This window comes from the organism of the source record quoted next, unplaced genomic scaffold (genome assembly GCF_019419815.1).
Source record: "Pyrus x bretschneideri cultivar Hongxiangsu unplaced genomic scaffold, Pyrus_bretschneideri_v1 Contig39, whole genome shotgun sequence".
Taxonomy (NCBI): domain Eukaryota; kingdom Viridiplantae; phylum Streptophyta; class Magnoliopsida; order Rosales; family Rosaceae; genus Pyrus; species Pyrus x bretschneideri.
The window spans coordinates 3,010,951-3,032,383 of NW_025999712.1; the positions used below are offsets into that span (position 1 = coordinate 3,010,951).

The 21,433-nt window shown below is 35.2% G+C and overlaps 2 protein-coding genes across 2 annotated transcripts; one reads left to right on the forward strand and one right to left on the reverse strand.

The window, feature by feature from the left end:
* The first annotated feature begins 9,900 nt into the window (after positions 1-9,900).
* On the forward strand, positions 9,901-10,503 carry LOC103964705 (transcriptional regulator TAC1-like). Its single transcript, XM_009377674.1, has one exon. It carries the CDS (start codon positions 9,901-9,903, stop codon positions 10,501-10,503), a length of 603 nt encoding a protein of 200 aa, XP_009375949.1.
* A 6,151-nt stretch (positions 10,504-16,654) lies between these two features.
* LOC103964704 (protein PLASTID TRANSCRIPTIONALLY ACTIVE 16, chloroplastic) lies at positions 16,655-19,106 on the reverse strand. Its single transcript, XM_009377673.3, has 5 exons — positions 18,645-19,106; positions 17,935-18,387; positions 17,749-17,817; positions 17,456-17,514; positions 16,655-17,363 (listed from the first exon to the last, which is right to left on the reverse strand). The coding sequence occupies exons 1-5, from the start codon at positions 19,089-19,091 to the stop codon at positions 16,829-16,831; spliced, it is 1,563 nt and encodes a 520-aa protein (XP_009375948.1). The 5' UTR covers positions 19,092-19,106; the 3' UTR covers positions 16,655-16,828.
* Between the last annotated feature and the right edge of the window lie 2,327 nt (positions 19,107-21,433).

Sequence of the window (21,433 nt, forward strand, 5' to 3'; positions counted from 1 at the left end):
ATATTCTAACAACCTTTATGATGACATGGCACTTCATATTTTTAGTCAATATAGGTCAACAATTGTTACCAAGTAAGTTGATCCTTAACAACGTAACAACGTCGTATTTAGTTAAAAATGATCGGTATTGTCACATAACAATTATTTTGTTCTTTCATCTAGTCTAATTTTTCCAAAGCTTTTTTTCTATATCATATCTATGTATTTAGTCATTTCTTATTTTCGCGTGCTTTAATGATTAGATGGAACGTTAAGTGGAGGCGTGAACAAGAGGGGAATTGATTACTATAACAATCTCATCAATGAACTCCTACGCAATGATAAATCATCCCACAATAATGACACAATCACATGAGGGATTTATAACAAACCACATGCGGCATTCTTAAAAATATCAATTAACCAACTTTTAATTTACGTTTATTGATCCTGTATATATAGGTATCAAACCATTTGTTACAATCTTCCACTGGGATATACTCCAAACTTCAGAAGATGAATACGGTGGTGTCTTAAACCCTCGTATTATGTAAGTGAACAAATTTTATCCTCAGTAGTGTATTGTTGATCATTTAACTAAATACATGCTACTATATATTTTTTATAATTTACTATATGTGACATATACATTTTGAACTGTGTATCTTCAGCGGTCATTTTAAAGATTATGCAAAACTTTGTTATAAGGAATTTGGTGATCAAGTCAAGCATTGGATCAGGTTGAATGAGCCATTTACCTTTAGTAACAATGGTTATGCAACTGGAGCCCAAGACAGGACGTTGCTCTGTTTGGCAAAACCTAAACTGCCCAGATAAAGATTCGGCTACTGAACCATACTTGGTGACTCATCACCTACTTCTTGCTCATGCAGCTGCAGTAACATTATACAAGAACAAATATCAGGTTTGAGTACTTTATCAGAATATTAGGTCCTAATTGAGAGCTTGGTATGAGTCATTAATGTTACATTGTATGTAGTGTGATATGCTATAGCTGTACCTTTTCTTGAGTCTAAATGAATGAAAATTCATGTTTTTGTGCAAGCATCTCAAAAAGGCATGATAGGAATAACGTTGGTGTCAGCTTGGTTTGTCCCCGCTTCATATTCAAAGGAAGATAAAAATGCTGCATTACGATATTTGGACTTTATGTTTGGATGGCAAGTATATTAGTAATTATATATAGGTGAAAAAAGTTGAGGTTTTATCATAAAATCAATTAGTAATATAAAGAGTAGTTCAACCTCTTACAAGCGCTTACATGGTCTGATCCCTCATCGATGTGGAACTTTGTCCTCACATTCTCATTGCCCCTTCTCGTGTGGCGAAATTTCAAGTCTAATGCATGGATAACACAAACGGGATGACATAAAACACGTGTAGCCATTGAGCTTTCACATGTGGACCAACCTACTATGATAGCATAAAAAAAGTTAAGGTTCTACTAAAAAACCAATTGGCAATATAAGAAGTAACTCAACTTACTTATAAATGTTTACTTATAAATTGTAGCATTGACTAGCTAGAAACACATACTATAAGCTCTCACTTGAAATTTTCATGTTTTTGTCGGTTTTAGGCCCATTAACAAGTGGTGACTGTCTACACAACATGCGATCACTCGTTGGAAGACGATTACCAAAATTTGCTGAAGAACAGTCCAAGTTGCTCAATGGGTCATTTGATTTTATTGGGGTAGATTACTATTCTGCTAGGTATGGCAGCAACGCACCTAAGAACAATTCAATACATGCAAGCTACTTAACAGATCCTCACGTTATTCCTGAAGGTAAGTAAATTAAACTAAATTGATTTTGAACATTTTATTTTGTTCGAATAACATTACTAACAAGATTCTAATATTCATAGATGTAATGTCAGCTGAGCTCATTGGAGTCTCCATTGGTCCACAGATACTCTCTAAATTATTGGCTTGCGATATTAGCATTTGGACGACTAATAAATATTTTACCTATTTTAATATAACTCGTAAAAATCTCAATTATCTTCTGATGGCATTGCAAGTTGCTCTTGAATGGTTATAAGTTCAAAAGGAATTCACAATCTTGTACGCTATACAAAAGAAAAATATAATGATCCACTCATTTATATTACTGAGAATAGTAATTAGTACTTTTATGTCTTGATTAATTGCGTCAATAGTGCTTTACACATATATATATATATATATATATATATATATATAATGGTGGTTTCTTAAGTCAAACTAAATGCATATTTTTATTGTTGAGATGAAAAAAATAATTGCATATATGTTAATGCATTACGTTGTAGGTGTATCAGAGTACAATGATCCCAAATTATCATTTGAAGAAGCTCTTAATGATACAACTAGAATTGACTACCATTCTCGCCACCTTTGTTACCTTGAAACAGCAATCAAGTAAATTATCACTTGCATTCTACATTTTTTATATTTAAAAAAAAAAATACTCTTATAAAAAGTGCACAATTAAATTTTTGAAGTGCAGAAAATAATTTTTTTTTTTTTATAAGATTAGTTATATGGTCTATTGTTTATACATTTTTGTGTCTGTGCGGAAATGTTAGATGAGTCAAAGGATACTTTGCATGGTCATTGCAAAACAATTTTGAATGGGATTGTAGATACAGTGTACGTTTTGGTATCAACTATGTGGATTATGATTATGGGCTAAAGAGGCATCCAAGACTCTTTGTACAGTGGTTTAAAAGTTTCCTTAAAAAATACTAAATAATTTAATTATTTTATACTTGTATTTCCTTCTACAATGTGTGACTATTACATGTGTATGATAATGTTAGAGACATTAAATTTGTATATCAAATAATGAATAGAAGTAAAAATATAATAACCTTAGTACTGTGGAGTCAAAAATAATCAAGAAAATTATAGAGGAGACACGTGGACTTTTGGGTGAAAATAACAAAATTACCCTCTAGGCACATCGTAATTCTCACGCACATGCAACGAACAATAACAACTCAATCAAGAAAGAGTCAAAGGTGATCAAAATGGTATTTATTCAAATCCCGCATCAATCATCATCAAATCCTTATTCAAAAGGTAACTCCCAAATTTCCTATTTAATTTAGGATTAATTGTCATGTTAATTGCAAGATATTATTTCACATAATATCTTGCAATTATTCACACAATTACACCATATATGGCTGGCCACTATTCTCCAAATAGGGCCAATCACTACCCAATAAATAGTCAGATTATCCATCTAAAAAGCTAAGATATTTGCTACCCACAAACTCCTAAACACATTCTTTTCATAATTCAAACTTTGGCATCGAAGATTCTTCGGCCAAAGCGCCCCCCCCCAATTCATCGTGGGCAAGCGAGGTTTTTAGCCTTAATCTTAGGTGTTATTATTTTGCAGGTGCATTTTCGCTAAAGGAGAATGACGGCAAAAATTTGCATCCACACTCACTTGCACCTGGCAACATGGTCTAACAACATATCTGGTACTTCTGATTTCCTGAAGACCGATCCTTGAACGGAATATTTTAAAGATTCAATCGCATGAGAGGCTATGTTCGGAGAGCCTAACACGAGTGCTATGACTTGAACCAACCAAGTTTAGTCATGACTTTGTATTTTGAGGCATCAACACTTGAGATAGAGGATACGGTTGAAATGATGAAAGAACAATTGATAAGAAACATCAAAGCCCAGTGAATTTCCTCCAGAAAGAACTTCTCATGAAAGAGGATGCCCAAATAAAAAGCCATAATTCTCCACAGAGTTACCCATGGGTCATGAAAGAGCCTAAACAAATATCAAAATTTAGGGCCCAAATTAAGATATAGGGGTTTACAAAATAGAAAACTAGATTTTAATCCTTAAATAAGATGATGTCTAGAAAAATTCCTTATACAAGATTAAAAAATTGATTTTAGTCCCTATTTAATGTCACTATATGTATTCAATGTCTCTTTTTTTATTTCTAATTTTCGTAGAGATTTTTTGGTACACTTATGTTTTTGCATATTTTCTTATCTGCCACTAATTCATTACAATATATTTAGGTACGAATATTTCGGTGCACTATGTTAGTATAATATGTTTAGATACGGACATTTCGGTACATTAGTTTAGTATAATATATTTAGGTACCAACATTTTGGTACACTAGTTTAACATCATATAGTTAGGTACGGAATTTTTGGTACACTTATGTTTTTACATATTCTTATGTGTCACAAATTCACTACAATATATTTAGATACAGGCATTTCGGTACACTAATTTAGTAAAATATATTATGATATTAATGTTTAGGTACACTAATTAGAGAAAGTTAAATAAAATTAATGAATTAAAATGTGTATAATAATAAATTTAAAATTTAATGTAAAAAAAATAAATAAGTTATATATTAAATATAAAAACAAAAATATAATATGAATTTGAATTAAGTACATATTAAAGGACTAAAATCAATATTCAATCTAACACCAAGTTTTTATTAAATTTTAATCTTGTTGAATGATTAAAGTTCAAAAACCCCTTTATAAAATTTCTATTGGTTTCATATCTTTTGTTTACTAACAGAATGAATAAATAAGTGGATTTCACATGAATTTTGGCATGAAATACCTCTAAATTCAAAGCATCCCATTAACATTAACATGGAAGAAACTGTTTATCTGATACCCAATCCTTCTTATCCCTAACCCTTCATGTTCACATTCTTTATTATACTTGTATCACACAAGTAAACATGCCTTTAGAAGGGTTTATAAAATTTTAGGTGTATTTAATTAAGAATTATTTTTTTAAATACATTCGATATTAACTACACTAGAGGTAGAGGACTAGGCTAAGTTCAGTTAATAGTTTTAGTTAAAAAAAATTCCTTTACCAAAAATAAAATATAAAGCCTCTCAATTACAAGTGAACAGAAAATCACTATTTATTTTAAAAGAAAGGATAAACCAAGCAGCTATTTGTCTTATGCTTCCACGTGGCAAATACCTAGGGCTGAGACGATGCCAGTTGGTTCTTATTAGGATAACTTAATCTAATTGCCAGCTTCGTTTTTCCCATTTCAGTGAGTGCTGATTACATTATAACAGATGAAACCTTATTACCAGGGTGGACTCTGTTGTCGGGCTTCGGCGGACTTGCTCATAAGATTGATCAAATTATATCTCTACATTCAAAGTCTTACCAAGGCTTTGGCTGTCAAATGGCAATATATGTATAACACTACAGATACCATATGGCTGCAGCTTGTTCGGCCAAAACCCTAGCAAAGACTCCACAAGTGGTAAACAAATGTTGAAATGAAAAGTTGGAATCAATCAAACGTTAAAGTGGTGATGTTTAGACAAGTTTGTCATCGTCAATTAGAATTCTCTTAATACAATTATGACATACAATTAATCATTATCCATTGATAGCACATGCACGCATGTTTTATTTTTATTCAAGAATTCAAATTTGGCTCCATTCCAATTAAGGCTGGAAAAAAATTATCAAAATACCCGAACTTGACCCGAAAAATCTCAAACCCGAACAATCTCAAAATTCAATACATGAATCGAGACCTTATCACCGATTTTTGGAAAACCGAAAATTTTTGTTTGGTTTTGGTTAGTTTTTCTTCTTCCCGGTTTCGGTTTTCTATTCGGTTATTGAACCGAAATAGCCCTAAGTCTAATATTAAAAAGAGGCGTATCACTAAAATTCAAATTTTAATATTAAGAAGAGACCTATCACTAGATCAAAAATTAGTTAATATTTTTGTACAGATGCATGCATGAATCATTTATGATGTTGTCAATAATATTTATAGATGTGTATTTTTTGCGAATAATTTGGGCGCACAAAAAGAGGTCATTAATATCTCATGTCACAATTGCTATAAAAATAACCCCTTTTCTTCTCTTTATAATCTCAAATAGCAAGATCTTATATAATTTGAACTATCATGTATCAACTATCAGGAAAGTATTTTCATTACCTTGAATAATTAGAGTACAAAGATATTTATACAGAGAGCTATATTTTGACAACTCATCAAAATCTAACCTATAACTGTCCAATAACAAACTAACTGTCCAATGACTAATTACAATAGAAAATCAAGATAAACTATCCTTAATATGCCCCCTCAAACGGAAGGTAGGAAACCAAAGTGATAGTTTGTCTCTGAGGAACAGAAAACGAGACTTGGATAGAGATTTAGTGTAGATATCGGCAATTTGATCCTATGAACACACAAACTGAACAGTTACAGCTTTAGAAAGGACTTTTTCCCTGATAAAATGATAGTCAATCTCCACATGTTTAGTCCTTGCATGAAATAAAGGATTTTTGGCTAAGGAAATCGCTGAAATGTTGTCACAGCACAATTTTGGAGGATAAGGTAGAGACACACCAACATCAACAAGCAATTTATAGAGCCAAGAAAGCTCAGCAGCAATGTTAGCAAGAGAGTGATACTCTGCTTCAGTGGATGAGCGAGCCACTGTTGGTTGCTTTTTAGCACTTTAACTAATAAGAGAGTTCCCCAGAAAAATGCAAAACCCTCAAGTTGATCTTCTGTCAAAAGCACACCCTGCCCAATCAGCATTTGAAAAGGCATTAACAGTGAGAGAACTTGAAGCTTTTGGAAACCAGAGAGCTAAATCAAGAGTGCCTTTCAAATATCTCAATATTCTTTTGATTGCCTGCAAATGAGGCTGTCGGGGTTGATTCATAAACTGACAGACCAAGTTGACAGCAAAGGAGAGATCTGGTCTAGACCAAGTAAGGTATTGTAACCCTCCTACAATTGATTTGTACTCCTCTGGATTAGAGAGCAATGAAGAAGAGTGATTCAGTTTTGATGTACTAAGAGGTGTAGCACAGGGTTTTGCACCAACTATGTTGGTCTTGGTAAGTAAATCAAGGATATATTTGGTTTATGAAATGAAAATACCTGATGAGGACCTTTTTACCTCCATCCCATGCAAAAAATGAAGAAGACCCAAATCCTTGATGGGAAATAGAAAACTCAGTTGAGCTATTGTGTCCTTGCAAGCTTTTGAAGATGGACCTGTGACCAAGATGTTATCAACATAGACTTGAATAAACACCAAAGAGGGATCCTTCTTGACAAAGATAGAGTGATCATTATGTGATCCATGAAAGCCCATTGATGTAAGTGCACTATGAAGCCTCTCATACCAGGCTCGAGGAGCCTGCTTTAGTCCATAAAGGCTCTTATGTAGCTTGCAAACATAGTGTGGCTTTGTAGGGTCTTGAAATCCAGATGGTTGCTGCATAAACACATTTTCAGATAGATTGCCATGTAAAAGGGCATTACTAACATCTAGCTGGTTTAGAAACCAATCATATTGTGATGCAAGTGTGAGAAGAAGCCTTATGGTAACGGGTTTAACCACAAGACTGAAAGTTTCTGTATAATCTAAACCCTCATGTTGATGAAAACCCTTGGTTACTAAACGAGCCTTGTATCTGTCAATAGTACCATCAACTTTCCGTTTGATTCGAAACACCCATTTACAGCCAATATGATTCTGAGAAGGATGTGGAGGAACAAGATACCAAGTTCTTGTGTTGACCAGTGCATTAAATTCCTCTTGCATAGCCTGTCTCCAGTGAAGGTGTTTGGAAACTCGGAGATATGTAGCAGGAAGATCATCTGCATAAATGTGTGAAGGAAGAGGGTGTTTGGTAGCTGAATAGGCTTTGGGTTTAAAAATGCCAGATTTGGATCTTGTTTGTATAAGGTGAGTGTTTAGAGGGTGGGTTGGTGAGATGTGTGGGGAAAAAGGGGAGACAAGGTGGGGGGAGGTAGTAATATAAGATGAAGAGGTTGAGTTAGGAAATGATGTAGGTTGGTTGAGAGGTGAAGAGGGTTAAGATGCTGCATGGAGCTTAGTGAAGGTAAGAGTGGAATGTATAGGAGAGGAAAAGGTAGAAGCTAAGGATGAGGATGATGAAACTGGAGAAACTTGATGAAATGGGAAGGTCAGTTCATCAAAGATGACATGCTTCGAAATATAAACCTTTTTGGAGTGAATATCAAGACATCTATAGCCCTTGTGATTAAGAGTATAGCCAAGAAAGACACAGGGCTTATTTTTGGGTTCAAGTTTAGAAGCTACATGGGGTTTGAGCCAAGGAAAACGCCTGCACCCAAACACTTTAAGTGTTGTATAATCTGGAGACTTGCTAAAAAGTTGTTCCCAAGGACAGGATCGAGACATAGTAGGCAATCTGTTTATGAGATAAACTGTTGTGGAGAATGCTTCAACCCAGTAAACATGAAGGACATGAGAAACAGCTAAAAGTGTGCGAGCAACTTCTACTAAATGTCTATGCTCGCGCTCCACACAACCATTTTGTTCTGGTGTGTGAGGGCATGAGAGTTGATGATGAATACCATTGTCTTTAAGATATTGAGTAAACACATAACTAAGGAATTTACCTTCAGAATCAGATCGTAAAGTGACAACTTTATTATTTAACAAAGATTCAGTAAGAGCTTTGAATTCAACAAAGGTTTTGAATACTTCAGATTTACATTTGATCGAAAAGAACCAGTTATATTGAGTGAAATCATCCACTATAAGAAGATAAAACCGATAGCCAAATACAGAGAGAAGTGGAGCTAGACCCCAAACATCTGCGTGTAAAAGTTCCAAAGGTCTAGTTGTAACACTAGAAGCTGATACAAATGGCAGTTTTGAACTTTTACCCAATGCACAATCTGATACCATAGTAGGAAAGTATTTTCATTACCTTGAATAATTAGAGTACAGAGATATTTATACATAGAGCTATATTTTGAGTGCTCATCAAAATCTAACCTATAACTGTCCAATAACAAACTAACTGTCCAATGTCTAATTACAATAGAAAATCAAGATAAACTATCCTTAATATCAACTGCTAAACAACAACACCATACCACCACCACCACCACCCCCCACCCTCCTCTTTCCCAAAAAAAAAAAAATGGAACTTATTTTTAGCAATAACTTTTTGCCATGATCGATATAACAAGAAAACAAAGAACCAGACTGAAGTCATCATATCAAGCTGATTCAAAATCATCTGTACGTGAATTATTTATCAATATGTGTCGATTCTCTAACAGTTGTTATCGCTTCATCCCAAATAGAAAAAAGGGAAAGTGAAGAAAGAAAAAAATACATTACATATACATGGATTATATATTAGTATATACTAGCGTTTTGATTTTATATGTGTTCTAGATTCTCTATATATTAATATATGTTGTAATTTGAAGCATATGTGATTAATTAGTTCCACCATGAAACACCAAAAGGCAAAACAAGTCGGAAATAAATACAAACTAATTTTTTGGTTTCTTTAAACGTATCCAAACATATAATAATCACACCATAATATACCAAAAACTAATAGAGAAGTGATATATATATATAAATTAAGACCAAATATACTAAATTAGAGAGTAACCAGTCTTGTTTAATTGACTAAGTTTTGAAATTTTTTTTGTCCTTGGTACAATTAAATTTCATAGCATGCTATGACTATATAAAGAAATTCAAGGAAAGTCCTATTTATACACTTAATTTTATCGCCCATATACCTTTGTTAATTTTTTGTCATTGATCATCTTCAAATCATTCGATCTAACAGCTGAAAATTAAGAAGAATGTGTAAGAAATAAAAAAGGGTATGTAGATACTCAAATTAAATTGTTTAGAGCATGGCACGTAATTTCCAGGCCATTAATATCTAGAATGCAGGCCTTCCTTCTCTCCCAAAATTAATATATAATTCTTCACTACCAACAAGTTGACCCATCTCTCACCCTCTCTCTCTCTCTCTCTCTCTCTCTCTCTCTCTCTCTCTCTCTTTCAGTTAATTTTTTGGTTTTGGCAATGGAGTCTAATCAGGCAATTCAAGAAAATTCAGACCAGGTGATGACATCGGATGATCAACAAGATGAAGGTGCAAGAAAACAAGCAGCAAAGTCGTATGAATGCAATTTTTGTAAAAGAGGGTTTTCTAATGCACAAGCTTTAGGAGGGCACATGAACATTCACCGAAAAGACAAAGCCAAGCTCAAGCAAGTCTCCTCATCTAATACTGTTGAAACTAAACACCAACACCAACAACAACAACAAAAGCTTCTGGACATCCCAAAGCTGCCATCCTCGTACTCTCCAATACTCCCTACCATCAATTCTTTGCAACACGATAAGCCTATTGGTCATGACATTGATAGAAGCACACCAAGGGCACCATGGCCTTGGTTTCTCGATGAAGAAAGTGACACAACCATCCAACAACTCCCTCTATTTTCTCAAACACCATCACATAACAAACATCATCAAAATCCAGGTATACCGCAAGTTCATGGGGATCAAAGTGAAAGGAGTTTGCAGTTATCAGGATCGAAGTTAGACCTTGAGCTTAGACTAGGACCTGAGCCTCAAAATTCTTCGTCATCAACGGAAAATACTACAAGAAAGTTCTTTTGATGAATCTGAATTTACTCTATTTCAATCCCGGTATAGTTAATCTCCTTCATGTTTATACATTTTAACTCATCTATTAATTTATGTTGTTGATTCATAATTTATGGGTATTGTGTATAGAATTTCACATTTGAATTCGTACATAATTAACCTTTTGTTGGGAAAGGTTCAATTTGACTGTTCAAATCTACAATATAAAGAAAATCTGAAAATTTTCCAGATTTTATATATATTTCTAAGTTTCAAAGCACATGCACCTTGACGGAATTATATACATTATTTAGCCTTAAGGATCGATCGAGGAACTGAAACTAGTGATTTGGTGAAGTGAATTATGAAACTCCCTTTTAGTGATTGATAGACCGTGTTTATAAATACCTTGAATCAGTATGCAAGGAAAAAAGAAAAAGCTGTATGCCTTTGTTGTGTAGAATTTAGGGTTTTCAAATGTCCGATGTTGCTGAAGACATTTGACATAATCCTAGCCAGATACATATAGCCAAGGCTTATGCGCGCTTTTGATTGCGCACATCTCAATGTCATGACTTGCCAGTTCGTACTTCCACAAGCTACTCGCTGTCCCATTAATTCTTGTTTTTTGTACAGGAGGGGAGGAGATATAGGAAGAGTTAATTCAATGATCTTCAAATTAAGCAAAAGGATGCATATTAAGAGAAAGACCGAGTTGGTGCTTTGGATGATGAAAAAAGTAGAGTCATATGCTTAGTAATGTAGCCGATATTAGTATCTAATGCATGGACTAATTAATTTGATTATGTCTGTCGTAAGTTTTTCCGATTTTCTCTTTCTTGGCCCATACATATCAAATACTACAGAAATTGTGCAAATAATGTTGTCAATATATATGGTGTAATTAAAATACTCAGCATCTTATGTCTGAACACCCTTCTCTCTCTCTCTCTCTCTCTCTCTCTCTCTCTCTCTCTCTCTCTCTCTCTCTCTCTCTCTATACATGTGTGTGTAATTATATACATTTTGAGATTTTTGAGATTTTTGAGATGTTAATTTTTTACGATTAATCATTTTAATTGGCAAGCATGTTAGCAATTCGTACTTGTGTGTGTCCATTAACTTAGTGTTTGAATAAGACTTCGTTATATTTTACTGGAAGAGCAGTATAGGTACATATACACTTTGGATTCATTATATAGATCTTATAATTAAGCCATATTTGGGATCCATTCAATCTGTTCACGCCTAATGTACATCTACATTGTATCTAGAATAAGAAAGATCACAAAATAATTACAAGGGTAGTTGACTATGAACCCCAATATTTCAACAAATTAGCATGAATATGTTCTTATAGTAGGATTACAAAGGACTTACTATCTGCAATTGATTACTATTGCTCTTTGAATTGGTATTGTTATTTGGGTTCTTATACAAAATGGTCCCTGAGATTTGCATGATCAATAGAAATGGTCCCTGAAATTGAAAATCAATAGAAACAGTCCCTAAGATTGTCCACCATCCATGATTTTGGTCATTCCATTAAAAAGTCTTTGGGCAATTTTCAAAGCTTCGTAACTCAATCGATTCTTAACCAAATTCGACTCATAATATATCAAAATGAAGATCAGAAAGTGTAAAACAAGATTATACTATTTGGACCCAATGATTGCCGGATATGGCCGAAAAATAACCTGAAAGGTGACTGGTCTGTAGGAAAATTGGAAAACCCGCCAGAAACTGGGTAAACTTTAAACGTTCATAACTTCTTCAATACTCAACGAAATCAAGTGATTCAAAAAAAAAAAATCATACTTTTCGACGCGATGAAGAGAATAGTATCTTTCTTTACTGCGAACTCGCCATGGTTTGGCCGGAAAACTACCCGAAAGTGGCTAACTCGAAAATGGTTAGCCACTTTTGAGCCGTTGTCCGATCAAACCACGGCAAGTTAGCCTTCAAAAAATGTACCATTCTCTTTGTCTCGTCAAGAAGTATTATTTTCATTTTTGAATCACTGGATTTGGTTGAGTATTGAAGGAGTTATGAACGTTTAAAGTTTACCCAGTTTCCGTTGAATTTTCCAGTTTTCCTGCTAACCAGTCACCTTTCAGGCTATTTTCCGGCCATCTACGGCAACCATTGGGCTTCTAAATAGGTATAATCTTATTCTAAACTTTCCTATCTTCATTTTGATATATTATGGGTCGAATTTGGTTAAGAAACGATTGAGTTACAAAGCTTTGAAAATTGCCCAAAATCGTTTTTCACGGAAGGACCAAAATCATGGATGGTGGACAATCTCAGGGACCATTTCTATTGATTTTCAATCTCAAGGACCATTTCTATTAATCAAGCAAATCTCAAGGACCATTTTATATAATAACCCTTGTTATTTTGATTTTAACTTTTACAAGGGACTCCCAACTTTGTTTTCATCTGCTTTTCTTTTCTTTTTCTTTTTTTTAGCGTTGTTTTGAAAACACCTCCACTGGTTAGTATATCTGATTTAACTCTCTTATTGATGCATCATACACCCAAAAAAAAAAAAAAAAATACTCCATTATCGATAGGAATCGATATAATTATTCATTACTAAGCATACTTAGCTATATATATAAGTTTCCACAAAAGTTTTTTCGTTATTAATTATTTTTAATCATTATTAAAGTATCTCAACCCATAGTACTCAATTAACTTACTACTACGAATATTCGTAGGAGTTTATTATCAGGTTAGATAATCTTTATTGTAAAAGGAGTTTAATTTCAATGTCTTTACGTAGTACATTGAACTGGCTTGTCATACATTGTTTTTCTTTAATTTTTCTTCCTCTATTTTGGTTAGCACTTGTTAAAAGGAAAATTTCAATCAATATCAATAATTATTGTACAATTTCTTTTGCTCACTCAGTAAATGGAGTGTACACTTCTGCACAAATCTCACAATTCAAAGGTTCTCATAACTCCATGTAATATGTAAGAAGAGCAGGTAAGAATTGGGATAAGAAGAGCATGTAAGAATTGGGATAAGAAGAGCATGAAAATCCAGCATCTGGTTGTCTGATAAATGAATTCTTGATATTGGTCAACATAGTATTAGGAAATATGCTCACATAAGCTTTTTACAAATCTAGAAAAGTACTTATAAGCATGCTGTAAACACGTTTTATTAGTGTCTTAGGTGGAAAAAAAAAGTTCTATTTTGTATTGAAGAATTTGTAAAAATTTATATCCTATGTTGACATGGAGAGATAATTAGGAAAGTATCAAGAACGAATCAAGGCAAAAGTGACATGTGAAATAGGCTGAGATTCCACCATAAATCAAGAATAATGTTAGTTTTAACATATTTTTATAGCTAATCCACAATAGGAAAGTAATCAAACTCCTTTACAAGGACATATGCAAAGTTCTTTTATAACTTTTCAGTGGTGGACAACACTTAACATCTTTACATGCCTCTTCACTTATGATAAAATTATTGATCCTAATAAGTGAGCAATTTTAACTAAATGAGTACATGCGGACCATGGCCTTCAAATGTGCATAAACATATGCTCTCTAATCTTATAAAGAAAGTTGATGTTTCACCCTAAAATTAACCCACAGTAAAAACGCATATAATGGCCCTTAACTTTCTCATGCAGGACAACACTCCACGCCCTCACTTTATATACTTGCCATGATATTCATAGTCAATAGTCGAGTACTTATCCTGCATCTATTTTGATAGTCCATACTTTATTTTCCCCCATATCTACAGTCGTATAGTGTGTGTATATGCTATATATATATATATATATATATATATATATATATATATATGTATTATTGTTGCAAGCACTATTAAACTATGCTATATATTATTGTTCTAATTTAATAATGCAATGTCATGAGAGAAACTTATATGTAGTAGTGTATTATTAAATCAAGATGTTGTGATAGTAAAACCGTTTCATGTAAATATTTATCCTAAACTTAATCTCATTGTGCTCGTGGCTAATAGAGAAGAGTACACGGTTTATATAACACGTATACATTTAGCACATATATAGTGTATATAATTCAAGAACAAGTAGAACAAGAGAAAAAAACAAAAGTTCATCAGCGTCATATTTGACTTTACGTTATCAAAGCAAAGGGCATCCTATTATATGTTAGAGTTAGAATCAGATGATGAAATAATATATGGCTGATAAATAGACAAATATAAAATATGGAAGAGTAAGGAGTACAAAAAAGCAACAGTAAAAATATGTCTAAGCCATTTAACAGTCTCCGTTTGTCTCCTAATAGTTCTTGGAAGAAGGAACCAAATTTTAGAGAGATGAAGTTAGCTGAATGTCATAACCCCCTTGACAAGCAAACTATAGTAATTTGTTGTGAGGTCACTTTTTTGTTGATATCTCTACGAATTTATAGTAAAAACACAAACTATATGGAGCCCTGGAGGCTCGAGCTAACCTATTAACTTCAACTGATCCTGACTTGAATATTTTTTCAAGTTTTAGGAGCAATGAGTTTGGTTTATTTTCTTAACGAGTAGTACAAGAGGCACTGGCGTATAACTTTTTATTCACAACTAATGTGACTGAGTGCTCTGAACATAATTTATGGGGTTAGGGTTTCAACGAAGTATGAACTTTTTCAGTTTATTTAATTTGTTTTTGACTGAGTTCGCTCCGAATCTTATCTATTCATAGAAAATATTGTGTCGGAGATAAGTTGATATTCAAAAGTTGGGATAAATAGTTGGACTCTACTTATTGTTTATGAGTAAATTAAGATTAATATGGTACTTAGATGAACAATATGTAAATATTTTCATAAATTTGCATGTTTGTGCGTGTGCGTGTCAACCAACTTAAAGACACAAAACTTAGAAAACAATAATTTGCTAAAATTTTGCAACTATGGCAATTAAGTATCGTTTACTAAATTAATGTCTTTCGTAACACAATAATCTTTATCGCTAAAAGAAAATATATTTTACAGATGAAAATATAGCCGATTTTCCGGCTAAAGGGTTTGTGATAGCAAGCTACAATTTCTTGTTTGGAGAAGACAGTGGTACAAGTACAGATTAATCATAGGAAGTTAAGTAGATGGAGATGTAGACCCCATATATATAGAACAAGCACTATTTCTATAAAATATATTGATATGGAAGAGACAACTATATAACATAATATTTATGGGAGATTTGACTAATGAAACATTTTCCTTAAGTTTAGTGGCACCTTTTTTTAAAACAAAATTTATTATTATTATGGGGCGAGAAAGGTTCGAAACTATTACAATAATTTAGGAGAGGGGCGAGTCTCAATCCTAGAATGCATGAGTGGAAACCCTCTTGAAATATCCTACATCGATCGTATCTCTGAGAACATAAGAGTTTAAATATATCCTAAACCTCACTCCAACTAATACTCTACACTTGACGAATTGTGTAGATGGTAATATTAAGTTGGAGACAATATCAGTGTTGCTAGAAGTGGGCCTTCTGCCCGTCTATCTAATAATTCTACATTGTACAAGAGCCAAAAAGCAAGCCCATATTGCCACGTAATGGGTAAATCCACTTGGCCCCACATGTAGGGTGAGTCCCCTTGGCTCCACGTGGTTATCAATGTATGGATCTCCCACGTGTGACCCACTAATTAGGTCCCATGTGTGATTCACTAATTCGGTCCCACGTGAGAAGGCGTGTTGAAATATCCCACATCGACCATATTTACGAGAAAAGAAGAGTTTAAATATCCTCATCCCATTCCAACTAATATCGAGGTCTTTTGTGATAAAACCTCACAGCTGATGAATTGTACAAGTGGTAACTATCAAGTTGGGGATAATATCGGTGTTGTTGGAAGTGAGTCTTTGGCCCGTCTCTCTGATAATTCTACAAACCCAACACCCTATCCACTAAGATATTGGATCACACACAAAATGTGTTGTTAATATACGTCACCACATGTATTCCAAGTTTTGAACTTGATCCGGAATCATATGATCAGTGTTTTGAATCGTTTTATTAGTGTTTCAATTCAATTGTGTTTTAAGCGGACCGCATTTGTTTTAAGTTTAGTATAACTTAGGTCACCAGTTTCTGCAATTAGTTTTTCATATGGTGTTTTTGCAAAGTTCACTTAATTAAGGTTTGAAGTTTTAAGAACTCGAAAGAGATTAATTCATTATTCATTGAGAAAAAACTTTAACAAGTACACATTATTTGCTAGAACTGATATGTAAACTTAACCATCTTCAAATTTCAATAACAAAACAAACTACTGCACATTCTTCACCAAAGCAGTCTGAAAAGACTATACATGGTACTTGGCAAGTAATTAATCGCCTCACTCATCGTCAACATACACAGTTTCCTGCGTAAACAAGCCCCCGAACACCTTCCTCACTTCTTTCTTCGCATCTGTTTGTTTAGCTTTAGGCTTTGGCTGCTCCTTAGGCTTCAAAGAAGCTGGTTTGGGAGTTGGAACTGGCTTGGAAACCGCTTTCTGAGGAGATAAAGTCCGAGCCTTTGCCTGTCCTCTGACGGTCGCAATCTGCACTTTTGGCGTCTCTGAGTTTTGAACTGTGTCCGCAACTTGTGTGCTAAACTTTTTCCACGACATCCCCATGCCAATATTTTTTGCCTTGTTCAAAAGGCTATCTATTGAGGCCCCTGCAGCCTCAGCCTTCACTTGAGCGTCTTCAGCTAAATTCGTGGAGCGAGCTTCTTGCTCGGTCAGCTTTTTTACCTCTTCTTCAAGTTTCTTCGTCACCTCAGCTGCTTCGCGGGCTCTCTCAACAGCTATTATTGCCTCTTCTTCCGCCTTGGCCTTCGCAACCATTACTGCATAAGCTTTCCTTCTTTCATCCTTAGGGATGGTACTAAAGCCAATAAAACATGCACAATAGTTAGAAAAAGTTTCCACAAAAAATAACGCTTTTTTTTTAATAAGAAAATATGATTAGGGTTCTACCTGAAAAGCTGATCTACAGGCCTCAAAGGTGCGGATGGATCGGTATATACTTCCACAACCTTGCCAAGCATAAAAAATAAACATTTTAAATCAACAGAGAAGCCAGCAAGAAAAATACAATACATCAGTAACATATCAATGTATAATATACACATTTAAGGGAAGAAAAAAAAGAGAGTAATGTTTGATCGATCACGTTTATCACAACGGTCAAACCCACTAAGATAGATAGAGCCCAATTGGGTTTCATCTTGACAAAAGATGTGATCTGCAATGTGATCAGTTTTGTGTACCTTATTTTCCGCCACAGAAGTGTTCGAGAAAACATCTGCCACCAGAGCTGCAATCTGAGACTTGGCTACCTACTTGAGTAATGTTCAATATTATCAGGACAAACTACGAAATTTTAATGTCAAAAAATAAAAACGAAAATAAAATAAAAAGAAAGCATTACACTTATATTGCATACATTACATTACTTTGTAGTCGTTTGCAGCTCTGCTTCCTTCAGCTGACACAACAATGTTATAAGAGCTCTCCGGCGAAAAATCTTCCGTCAAACTTGTCTTTATAAACGTGTAGCTAACGTCCATTTCGATGACTTTTTGCAAAAACTCGGAGACTGACAACGGCTGTGATCGTGAGAAGAGGTTGTTGAAGAATAAGGATATGCCATCTATTACATTGTACGTTGACGTTCCCACTGAGTTCCCATCATAGATTATCGCCACGTGCCCAACGCCGGCCAGTTGGGCAGCTTGGACCACTTGCAAGGCCTCGAATGGGGTGACTTCCGTCGTTGGACCATTCTCGGCAGGGCCAATGGTGACAACGGCTTTGCCGGCGTTTCCAATGGCTTTGGCAATGGATTCAACATCTTGGAAGACGGATTCGACCGCGTTGAGGCGTTTTGATTCTTCATTTGATATGATCTACAGTGTTCAATAGAAGTAGGAGCTAAAATCCTAGACCTAGTATACAAAATGCTTGCATAACGAAGGATAAGTGTTCTACCACTAAAGCTATCGACACTAGATGTTGGTTTCATTGTTTAGGACATCATTATAAATTATAATTCCCGTCGAAAAAAAGACATCGTAGTTATTTTTAGACAAAGTTACATCAGCTCCATAGTCGAAGCGGAAATTGTTTTGATTCACATTGCATAAAATTGGTTTGAGAAGCTAACCTTGTATTTAGAAGCAACTCGAGCCAACTCCTGAGCAGCACCAAGCTCAGGCACACCAGCCCGCACGCTAAAACCTTCGCGCAGAAGGGCCTGCGTTATCCGAACCCCTGCCTGCCCGGTTGCGCCAGCAACGAACACTGTTCCGGGGTCCTTGGCTCTTTGGTTCCCAAAGGACAGACCTAAAGAAGGCCGATTCACGACAGGGATCAAAGCCTTCACATCGGGAATTTTTCGGAAATCAAACCGGAAAGAGCTGGAATTGTTGGAGTCCTCAGCTTGGCCTTCATCCGACACTGAACCATTGTCCCCGGACTTGCCAAACCGAAATGCAGACAAGGGTCCTCCCCTCTTGGCGAAGACCGAGAGCCTCGGGTTCTTACGGGTTGTTGCTCTCGAGTTGGGCGTGGAGGTTAGAAGAAACGAATTGGAAGTGAGAGTTGCAGCCATTGATGCAAAGTGTGCCTTCTTTTCCCTCACAATTCAGATTTTTTGCAGCACACCACGAGCATGTGGCAATTGAATTGCCCCCTTGGCACGAATATTATCTGGAATTTGGATGGGAGGGTATGGGTGCAGGCGAATGAAACGGCGCCACATGGCACGCTCTATCTACTAGAGAAAATTTGGACACCAAGAATTCTAATGGCAGATTGAACCACCAGAAAGTGACATAGAGCCATGATATTTCTTCATACCGTAGGCAAAATAAGATAGGCATGGCCCACGGATGCGCAACATGGTCACAAATACCCAATGTCAATTATTTTCAGTTTCGTTGAAGCACCAAAAAGAGTGAGCAAGACAATCTTGGTAACTTTAATAACGACACCCCGGTGAGAAGGCGAAAATCTTACTTCGCCGGGTGTGGATCACATGAGTAGAGAGGCGGAGAGATGCAGACACGCGGGTGTATTTTTCCGGTTACCGAGCAGAATCTCATCCGGGGCTTCTAAACCCAGGACTAAATGGCAAAACAACCGAGAAGCGACATTCAACGGCAAGCCTTGTAAGGGCACGCAGCCAAGGTAAATTCCATTAAGTGTAACATGGAATTCAAGCTAATAAGACAGATTGGCATCGCGAGGCGTACTCTAGCAACTTTACATAAGGCAGAGTTTGGTTTTTTGGGGTGATAGTGGAAAAGTCGACAGATAAGTCACCCTTACTGCCAATCTACAAAACCATACATGAGATTTTCACCTCATACTCTTTCAATTCTTTTGAAGTCATTGGATGTAACATGGAATTCAAGCTAATAAGACAGATTGGCATTGCAGAATGCACAACCTATACTGGGCTTTCAAACCTGCACAACAATAACCAAGCCATGCCATAACAACTACAAACAGAATCAAATCGACAACATTCGTATTCAAACAGATGATTTCAGTCGACCATCGCTCGCTATAAAATCAACAGAAAAAATAAAAAAGATCGGAACTGCAAATTTACTAGGGATGTTACAACCTATTGGATGGGAGTTTCGCTGGGGACTATCTGCGAAAGATGAAGGACAGATGGGTGAGGGTGGGAAATGAAAAAGGGACTTCCCAGAAGAAAAATATCAACTCCGACGAACTCGAAAACAAATTTTCAGTCTAAGCCCACCTAAAACATAAACACAACCTGGCAAGCAAAATATACTAGCACACTAGTATGCTCATCGAGATCTTCACAACAAAACAGATCAGCTCTCATCCTTCCCCTTCGATGACCGTTGGTATCAGCATCCAAGTCATAACCATAAGCTTCATCTACTAGTGCAAAGTCAGACAACACGTTACGAATACAACTCCATGCTTCACATCTCCAACAAAACTCACACAATCATTTGTTATTCAAATGCTAGCATTCACAGTAACAAACTACTTGCATTAGCAACGGAAACCATCTATCAACGTCGAAGTTAATCATAATACCACAAAAGAATCCTTTCGCAAATGGCAGTAATACATCAAAAATAATTGTCATTGTAATTCTGAAAATGAATAGAAATCCATGCCAAGATGCAGAAAATACTTATAACCGACTATTGAAAGGAAAAAAGAGTCAAAACTGCAGCCAAGGATTCACATACCATATGTCTAAATGAACGATTAAAATCACAATACAGAACTGCCAGATGACAGAAAAGTATAATCCAAGCCACAAATTATCCTAACAGAATTAAATGCTTCACATGAGAGAATTCAAGAAGTGACATTAACAACTTCTCATACAGTATTAACCATTACCATCCAAATCAACCTTATAGCCGGTATCAACATCAGGACCAGACAAATCCAAGACCATAGCACCATGGAGAATTTTAGAAAAAATAAGTCCACTCTCAAGCTGCCAACCTTAAAATGTAAACACAAATGCAGTGAGAAAGTAGCAACAATATACTAACTAGGAAGGGAAGAGAGAGAGAGAGAGAGAGAGAGAGAGAGAGAGAGATTATTAGATTGAATGAGGAGAAAAAGGATTCCCTAAAGACACAGAGTTGTTCCTCTAAAAGAGCCCATAAAGGCATAGAAAAGTACCTGAATCAATGGTCAAAATGTGAATCTGCACATGATCTGCTCAAGTAGTTCACACCTAGTTGACATAAATTTCATCTACCAATTAACCAGAAATCTAATTTTAGTAAATTCTCATCACTGAAACAAACAAGACCTTCAGATTCTTTACGTCGTAAGAAACAAATAATGCCAACCAATCATGCAAACCATACCCAAAATTGTAACCAACCTTGCACATAAAATAAGCTAACAATACCCGAATACAAAAATATAATGAAGTGTTCA

Excerpts from the sequence above, each read along its gene's own strand:
- LOC103964705 (XM_009377674.1), top strand. The coding sequence starts at position 9,901 with ATGGAGTCTAATCAGGCAATTCAAGAAAATTCAGACCAGGTGATGACA.
- LOC103964704 (XM_009377673.3), bottom strand. The coding sequence starts at position 19,091 with ATGGCTGCAACTCTCACTTCCAATTCGTTTCTTCTAACCTCCACGCCC. Across the intron at positions 17,818-17,934 it reads GAGCTGCAAACGACTACAAA|GTAGCCAAGTCTCAGATTGC; the intron begins GTAATGTAATGT and ends TTACTCAAGTAG. Across the intron at positions 17,515-17,748 it reads CTTCTGTGGCGGAAAATAAG|GTTGTGGAAGTATATACCGA; the intron begins GTACACAAAACT and ends ATGCTTGGCAAG.